The 9,969-nt window shown below is 45.3% G+C and overlaps 1 protein-coding gene across 1 annotated transcript in view; it reads left to right on the forward strand.

Moving 5' to 3' along the window:
* The window catches only part of LOC116987756 (inactive rhomboid protein 2-like), a 31,723-nt gene extending 24,526 nt beyond the window's left edge, over positions 1-7,197 (forward strand). The window contains exons 16-17 of the mRNA XM_033043987.1: positions 3,199-3,352; positions 6,488-7,197. Of these exons, the coding sequence (XP_032899878.1) occupies positions 3,199-3,352; positions 6,488-6,907 (574 nt within the window). The 3' untranslated portion in view covers positions 6,908-7,197. The remainder of the gene's footprint in view (positions 1-3,198; positions 3,353-6,487) is intronic.
* The last annotated feature ends 2,772 nt before the right edge of the window (positions 7,198-9,969 follow it).

Here is a 9,969-nt window from a genome sequence, read left to right on the forward strand (position 1 = left end):
GTCTTGTTCAACTGCAACATAACATCCCAACTTCTTTACTCGATTCCCTGACCGATGAAGGCCAGCCTGCCGAAAGGCTTTCCTCTTGTACATTCAGGGACATGGTATTGAAGGTTTATGGGTTGGTGATTGGCAAGTAGTCCAGGTTTACAGCAGGATCAACATTATCTGGGAAAGAGGGCAAACTATAGCTGATGGCATTTTAACCGTGATTGGTGAAGTTAAACACAGTGAGTGACGGCCCTGGAATATCGGAATGATCAACGGGTAGATGGCTGGCTGGGAATGTGCCACAGGTAGTCAGGGTGATGAGGATCTCATGATGCTTGCCTTCATCACCTGTGGCACTGATTACACGAGTTTGGACATCATGTTGCTGAGATCACACACAGATTATCGTGTGTACATCACCTAACTATACACAGAATGTCATTCAGCTATAGAAGGTGCAGACAAAATGAACAAGGTTGTTGTCTGGATGGGAGAGCCTGCACAGACTGGAATTATTTTCACTGGACTGTGTAGACATTATAGAATCAGGAGGGGCATGGATACAATAATCACAGTGACTTGTCCTGCACATCTCTTTTAAACTTTCTCCCTCTCACCTTAAAGCTAAACAATGATTGAATGGTTCATATTGTCACATATCTAGGTACAGTGAAATTCCTTATTTACTTACAGTTGTAAAAATCTTACTATACATAGGCACAGTCATAATTAAGTCCAAGAGTGTATGAAGAGTAGATTAGACTGAGGCAGTGCACAAGAGAGGCCATGTTTAGAGCTTCATCAAGTTCAAGTTCACATTTGTTGTCACATGCACCAATTGGTACAATGAAATTTGAGTTACCATACAGCTAAACGAATAAAAGAACACAATAGAGTTTATCATCAACATCCACCACAGCGGAATCAATATTTCTCACTGTGATGGAAGACAATAAAGCTCAGTCATCTTCCTCTTTGTTCACCCGTCGTCGGGGCCTTTGAACCCTCCGCAGTCGCCGCTACGGACGGCCCGATGTACTGGCCCTCTCGCCGAGATGGTCGAAACTCCGACGTCGGAACGGAGGAATACACTCTGCGGCTTGGAGTTTCAGAATCGGCCGCTTATTACGAGAGACCGCGGCTTCCGAAGTCCACAGGCCGAGCTGGACGGAGCTCCAACACCAGCGATCCTCGGCAAAAGATCCCAGGCCTCCACGATGTTATAGTCAGTGTCACGCTCGCGGCTTGAAGCTCCGCAAACCACATCTCCACGGTGTTAAAGTCAGCAGGCCCAAAACTCCAGAGCTCCAACACTGGCGATCCCCAAAAAGGGATTGTCCCGCTCCGCGATGGTAATTCATCGCTGCGCCCATTGCTGAACCACTGGGCCGGCTCAGGTAGGAAAGGCCGCGCCAATCCAGTTGGTAGGCCGCGAGGGGGGGGGGGTGAGCGGTGATGCGACACTGAGAAAAGACACATCTCCATCCACGTAAGTGACTGAAAAACTGTTTCCCCCTATTTCCCCCCACATAAGACATACTAAGAAACATTAAAATATACATTTAGACACACTATAAATAACATGAAGGGTGAAAGGACTATGAGCTGCTGGCGAGGCAGCCACTGCGGTGGCGCCACCCGGTGGAGGGATGTACCCTCTGATCTGTAAGATTTTCACTCTGGGACACAGATTCTGACCATATAACCTATCCATGCCCCTCATCATTTACTATACTTCTATCAGAACATTACAGCACAGGAACAGCTACTTTGGCTCGCAATAATTAAACTAATTTTGCTGAGTAATAGGTTGTAGGTTATTTGGCCTCAGTAACATTGCTCCTGATGTGTGGGGGTGGATGAGTCAATGGAATAACATAGAACTAGCGTGAATGTGCGATCGATGGTTGGCGTGCACTCAGTAGGCCAAAGGTCCTGTTTCTACGCTGTATCTCTAAACTAATCCTATTTCCCTGCACATAGTCCAAATCTCTCTATGACATGTTCATGTCTGAATGCCTCCGGTGAAGACAATGCAATTTTGTATTGGTATTGGTTTAATATTGTCAGATATACCAAGATACAGTGAAAAACTGCGTGCTATCCAGTCAAACCATACCATCCACAAGTACAGTTGAGCCACACACAAGTACAGTAGACAGTGCAAGGAGAAGATGATCAAAAACCTTACCACTCCAATCATTCTTTGTTTTCCCAGTGCTCAAGACACCTTCACACCCACTCACACTCAGGCACCTTCACACACACTCACACTCAGGCACCTTCACACCCACTCACACTCACATTCAAGCACTTTCACACCCACTCACACGCAGGCACCTTCACACCCACTCACACTCACACTCAGGCACTTTCACACCCATTCAAACTCAGGCACCTTCACACCCACTCACACTCACACTCAGGCACCTTCACACACACTCACACTCAGGCACCTTCACACCCACTCACACTCACATTCAAGCACTTTCACACCCACTCACACGCAGGCACCTTCACACCCACTCACACTCACACTCAGGCACTTTCACACCCACTCACACTCAGGCACCTTCACATCCACTCACTCTCACACTCAGGCACTTTCACACCCACTCACACTCACACTCAGGCACTTTCACACCCACTCACACTCAGGCACTTTCACACCCACTCACACTCAGGCACTTTCACACCCACTCACACTCAGGCACCTTCACACACACTCACACTCACACTCAGGCACCTTCACACCCACTCACGCTCAGGCACCTTCACACACACTCACACTCACACTCAGGCACCTTCACACCCACTCACACTCAGGCACCTTCACACCCACTCACACTCACACTCAGGCACTTTCACACCCACTCACACTCAGGCACCTTCACACACACTCACACTCAGGCACCTTCACACACACTCACACTCACACTCACACTCAGGCACCTTCACACACACTCACACTCCTCATTCGCTGATGTTCTCTCACTCTCCCGTTCTCGCTCCCACACTCTCACCCTCTTTGCTGTCGGATATATTTTGTCATTCTCATTCTCTCACCTTTCCATGCAGTCCCTCCCTCTCTTCTTTACTTTCTCTCACATTCTCACTCTTTCTCGCTTTCTCACTCTCACGCTCTCTCATTATTTAAGCGTCCACACTGTGTGGCCCGCTCTGACTCCCATTATCATTACTCTGCAGGATTATCCATTGTCTGCTCTCTGTGCTTTTCCATGTGACCATTCTCCGGGACCTGGAGATGTTAGCTGGCTGGCTGCGTATTGCAATAATCTACCTCCTGAGTGGGATTCTTGGCAACTTGGGCAGTGCGATCTTCCTGCCGTACAGAGCAGAGGTATGGGGGTTGTTGGGGCTTCTGGTTGGAGGGGGGATGGGGATGAAAGAATAAATAGTTGGGGGGTGAGTGTGGGTGGTAGGGAGGAAGGTGGAGGTAGGCTGTTGGAGAGGCTGGGCAGGGAGAAAGTGAGTGTGAGAAGGGGTATGAGTTGCAGAGAGGGAGGAGGGAACAATGTGAGCAGGGTGTGGAACCAGCTGCAAGGTGACGCCCTGTGTCCACACCAGCTTTACCAACAGGACAATGTCTAGACTAAACGCATGTACTGTGAAGAATGACTTCTTGCAGAGATGACACAAAGAGAAAGATTCAACTCTTTAGGGATGCATCACTCTAAAGAAGGCTAGCAAGCGGAACCGTCACCTATCCATTCTCTCCACAGATTCTCCCACACCCACTGAGTTCCTCCAGCACTTCATGTTTACTGTATTCTGACGTTATTTTTACATAGAAAATACGTGCAGGAGGAGGCCATTTGGCCCTTCGAGCCAGCACCGCCATTCATTTTGATCATGGCTGATCATCCACAATCAGTAACCTGTGCCTGCCTTCTCCCCATATCCCTTGATTCCGCTAGCCACTAGAGCTCTATCTAACTCTCTCTTAAATTCATCCAGTGAATTGGCCTCCATATAACCATATAACCATATAACCATATAACAATTACAGCACGGAAACAGGCCATCTTGGTCCTACAAGTCCGTGCCGAACACTTATTCTCCCCTAGTCCCATCTACCTGCACTCAGACCATAACCATCCATTCCTTTCCCATCCATATACCTATCCAATTTATTTTTAAATGATAAAATCGAACCTGCCTCCACCACTTCCTCTGGAAGCTCATTCCACACAGCTAACACTCTCTGAGTAAAGAAGTTCCCCCTCATGTTACCCCTAAACTTCTGTCCCTTAATTCTGAAGTCATGTCCTCTTTTGAATCTTCCCTACTCTCAATGGGAAAAGCTTATCCACGTCAACTCTGTCTATCCCTCTCATCATTTTAAAGACCTCTATCAAGTCCCCCCTTAACCTTCTGCGCTCCAAAGAATAAAGATCTAGCTTATTCAACCTTTCTCTGTAACTTAGGTGCTGAAACCCAGGCAACATTCTAGTAAATCTCCTCTGTACTCTCTCTATTTTGTTGACATCCTTCCTATAATTGGGCGACCAAAATTGTACACCATACTCCAGAATTGGTCTCACCAACGCCTTGTACAATTTTAACATTACATCCCAACTTCTATACTCAATGCTCTGATTTATAAAGGCTAGCACACCAAAAGCTTTCTTTACCACCCTATCTACATGAGATTCCACCTTCAGGGAACTATGCACAGTTATTCCTAGATCCCTCTGTTCAACTGCATTCCTCAATTCGCTACCATTTACCATGTACGTCCTATTTTGATCTGCCAAGATGTAGCACCTCACACTTATCAGCATTAAACTCCATCTGCCATCTTTCAGCCCATTCTTCCAAATGGCCTAAATCTCTCTGTAGACTTTGAAAATCTACTTCATTATCCACAACACCACCTATCTTAGTATCATCTGCATACTTACTAATCCAATTTACCACACCATCATCCAGATCATTGATGTACATGACAAACAACAATGGACCCAACACTGCCCTCTGTGGCAGGGAATTCCACAAAATTCACAACTCTCTGGTGAAAAAGTTTTTTCTCATCTCAGTTTTAAATGGCCTCCCCTTTATTTGGACTGTGGCCCCTGGTTCTGGACTCACCCAACATTGGGAACATTTTTCCTGCATCTAGCTTGTCCAGTCCTTTTATAATTTTATACGTTTCTATAAGATTCCCTCTCATCCTTCTAAATTCCAATGAATACAAGCCCAGTCTTTCCAATCTTTTGTCATATGACAGTCCCGCCATCCCGGGGATTAACATGTAAAACATCTTAGGAACTTTTGAAACAAAACTTCACAAAGTGATGTTGGGAACTGTAGGTTCTGTGGAACCGAGAGACAGAGGAATTCCAGAGTATGAGGGCCATGCAGGAGAAACTCTTGCTGTCGGATGTGGTGAGTATGAGCCCAGCGATGACCAGAAGACATAAGAGCAGAATTAGGCCATTCAGCCCATCGACCAGCTCCACTCAATCATGGCTGATCTTTTGTTCTCTCTCAACATCATCCTCCTGCTTTCTCCCTGTAAGTTTTGATGTCCTACGTAATCAAGAACCTATCAATCTCCGCCTTAACAATACCCAATGTCAGTCTCCACGGTCATTTGTGGCAATGAATTCCACAGAGTCACCACCCACTGGCAAGTTAAATTCCTCCTCATCTCCATTTTAATGGTGTGTGCTTTTATACTGAGGCCTTGCTTCTGGTTCTAGACTTCCATTAATGGAAAAATCCTTTCCACATCCATCCTATCCTGGCCTGTCATTATCTGGTCGGTTTCAATGAAATATCACCTCATCCTTCTAAACAAGTACAGGCCTAAAGCAGTCAAATGTTCATCATACCCAATCATTATACTCGTAAACCTCTACTGGACCCTCTCCAAAGCCAACACACTCTTCAGACATGGAGCCCAAAAATGCTCACAATATTGCAAATGTAGCCAGAGAAGTGCCTGATGAAGCCTCAGCATTACATCCTGGCTTTTATATTCTAGTCTTCTTGAAATTAATGTCCGTATTGCATTTGCCTTCCTTACCGCGGACTCAACCTACAAATTAACCTTTTGGAAATCCTGTACCAGCACTCCCAAGTTCCGATTTCTGAATCCTCTCCCCATTTAGAAAGTAGTCTATGCCTTTATTCCTCCTACCAAAGTGCTTGACCATAGACTCTGCTATGCTGTATACCACTTGCCACTTCTTTGCCCAATCTCCCAACATCCAAGTCCTTCTGCAGCCTCCTTGTTTCTTCAGCGCTACCTGTCCCTCCACCTATCTTCACACTTGGCCACAAAGTCATCAATTCTCTCATCCAGATCATGAACATATAATGTGAAAAGTCCTCTGCTGAACGCCACTAGCCACTGACAGCCAAACATTAAAGGCCCCTTCTGCTACAGCCACTCTTCTATCCATGCAAGTTCCTTTAGGGCAAGATGCAGGAGGCACTAACATGGTCTATCCTCTCTCCTCAATATTAGGCTGGACCTGCTGGCTCCCAGTTTGGTGTGTTGGCCTGTCTCTTTGTAGAATTGCTTCAGAGTTGGCCGATTCTGGAGAAACCATGGAAAGCATTGATGAAGCTGCTCAGCCTCCTTCTGGTTCTCTTCGCAGTTGGCCTGATGCCTTGGATTGACAACATTGCTCATATGTTTGGATTCCTCAGTGGTTTTCTGCTCTCATTTGCCTTCCTACCATACATTACCTTTGGCCAGGGTGACAAATACAGGAAACGAATATTGATCATTGTCTCCCTCCTGGTGTTCACTGGCCTCTCTGCATCTCTAGTCATCTGGTTTTATGCCTATCCCATTAACTGCCATTGGTGTGAATACCTCACCTGTATCCCATTCACCAGCACGTTTTGTGAGGGATACGAGCTGGATCAAGTTGTGCACTGAGTTAGGACTGCTGTTGCCTGGAGACCATGAGCCAGAATTATTCAGCAGATCAACCCTGGAACTTGGTGCCAAACTGGCCACTGGCCAGCACAAACGCAGCATAGTTGTACCCGCTGAATGCATGTGAATATGGCTCCACTCTGTAGCTCCACCGAGATCCAGCCAATGTTCACAGAAGATCCATCCAACTTTTTGCACTCATTCACCCTTAGAAAACTGGGGAAAGAAATGAAAGTAATTTTACAAGGAACCGGTGTTCCCACTGCAGGTGATGCTTGCTAGGGAAGACCCCTGCCTCATCTGCACATTCACGCCAGACAGACTCATATTACAGGTTTACGATTATTACTGTCACAGTTTCAAGCATTGTTGTGGATGCTATCCGAATATAATCAGATACATCAGCCATAGATACAATCGTCAAACTCAAATACAATAGATGGAGCAATGGAGAAGATACAGGGTGCAGAATATAGTTCTCAGCATTGTAGCGCAACAGTTCCATTGACAAAGTTCAATGCCCTCAATGGGGTGGAGGTAAGTGGGACAGAGCACATCCGCTGAGTGAGGATGGGAGAAGGTTCAGAATGGGGATTGCACACTGAGCAGTCACGAGATGGCCTTCAGAGCAGGAATGTGTGCATTGAGCTAACTAGAGGATGGTTGGAGTTGGATTGAATGAGAATTCAAAGAATGGAGTGGGATTTAGGGATGACATATGAATGTGTGCAGAGGAAGCTAGCTAGTACGGGCTAGTACGGGCTTGCCCTGAAGAACACTGGGTACACATGTGTTTGGACATGTTTTGCACTGTAGTGCATGTGTGTGTTGGGAGGAGGGGCAATATATAAACGTGTGTATGTGGGTATTTACATGCCTGACTATGAAGAGCACCGAGCCACCGGGCCAAACCTGAGATCACCAGCGACACCGTGTGGTCAAGACTGGTCTGTCATGGGCCTGTCCCACTTAGGCGATTGCCGGCGACTGTTATATTCTTGTCAGATCGCTGAAAAACCGGTGACTGTACCCCATCCTATGACTTTGTGGAATTCCCTGCCACAGAGGGCAGTGGAGGCCAAGTCACTGGATGGATTTATGAGAGAGTTAGATAGAGCTCTAGGGGCTAGTGGAATCAAGGGATATGGGGAGAAGGCAGGCACGGGTTATTGATTGGGGACGATCAGCCATGATCACAATGAATGGTGGTGCTGGCTCAAAGGGCCGAATGGCCTCCTTCTGCACCTATTTTCTATGTTTTTATGACTATGCCTAAGACAAGCTACAACAACCTATGACCTAGTCGAAGTCACGCTACGGCAAGCTCCTGACAACCAGCGATCTAATAGTGGCAACTTAAGGACGTCCTCCTCCGACACATCTACGACACATCTACGACTACACCTACGACAATCGAAGTCAAGCTACGGCCCTGCAGATGTCACAATGACCACCAAAGCAATGACATCATCCTATTTTACATCCTCCCAATAGAGTTTAATTTTAAATGCAGTGCACTGTTTGCGTTTGTTTTATTCATCACAATATATAAAAAGAAAATGCTTTTAAATGCAGGGCTTTGCTTGTGTTTGTGTTTGTTTTATTGATCTAAATATATCAAATATATGGAATATAAGTGATGCCATGAGACACTGAAATTTTTTTATCTTCACACATCTATTTGCAGTACAAATATCCAGCATTTCCTTTATTGATATTGAAACTTACAAAAGTTTTATAAACTAACAAATATTGCTAGCAACATACTATAGTGCATAAAAAAATAACATAACCAGATAAAATGTGAGATATTCCATAACAAATCTATAAGGAATCATCTTTAACAACAAAAAAAGTTTGAATTATTATTAGATTAGAAAGAACACTAAACATTGCACAGCAATATCTTATTTTTTATATTCAGATTAAATTGAACCTTAACATTGTACCACAAGGAGGTTCTTTAAATAAGCTTTTAAATAAACTTCAAACTTCAAGATTTAAGTTCAAGTTCAAGTGAGTTTATTGTCATGTGCCCCTGATAGGACAATGAAATTCTTGCTTTGCTTCAGCACACAGAACATAGTAGGCATTGACTACAAAACAGATCAGTGTGTCCATATACCGTAATAAAAATATATACACACATGAATAAATAAACTGATAAGTGCAAATAACAGATAATGGATTATTAATGATCAGAGTTTTGTCCGAGCCTGGTTTAATAGCCTGATGGCTGTGGGGAAGTAGCTATTCCTGAATTCCTTGTTCAATACGTACCAGGGCCCATCCCCGACTCTACCTCCGTTACATCGACGACTGCTTTGGTGCCACCTCCTGCACCCACACACAACTGACTGACTTCATCCGCTTCACCACTAACTTCCATCCGGCACTCAAATACACCTGGACCATTTCCGACAGACCATAGAAACATAGAAAATAGGTGCAGGAGTAGGCCATTCGGCCCTTCGAGCCTGCACCGCCATTCAATATGATCATGGCTGATCATCCAACTCAGTATCCTGTACCTGCCTTCTCTCCATACCCCCCTGATCCCTTTAGCCACAAGGGCCACATCTAACTCCCTCTTAAATATAGCCAATGAACTGGCCTCAACTACCTTCTGTGACAGAGAGTTCCAGAGATTTACCATCTCGGTCCTAAAGGATTTCCCCTTTATCCTTAAACTGTGACCCCTTGCCCTGGACTTCCCCAACATCTGGAACAATCTTCCTGCATCTAGCCTGTCCAACCTCTTAAGAAGTTTGTAAGTTTCTATAAGATCCCCCCTCAATGTTCTAAATTCTAGCGAGTACAAGCCGAGTCTATCCAGTCTTTCTTCATATGAGTCCTGACATACCAGGAATCACTGGTGAACCTTCTCTGTACTCTCTCTATGGCAAAAATTTCTTTCCTCAGATTAGGAGACCAAAACTGTACGCTATACTCCAGGTGTGGTCTCACCAAGACCCTATACAACTGCAGTAGAACCTCCCTGCTCCTATACTCAAATCCTTTTGCTATGAATGCTAACATACCATTCGCTTTCTTCACTGTCT

The sequence above is a fragment of the Amblyraja radiata genome, chromosome 26, assembly GCF_010909765.2.
Source record: "Amblyraja radiata isolate CabotCenter1 chromosome 26, sAmbRad1.1.pri, whole genome shotgun sequence".
Lineage (NCBI taxonomy): Eukaryota > Metazoa > Chordata > Chondrichthyes > Rajiformes > Rajidae > Amblyraja > Amblyraja radiata.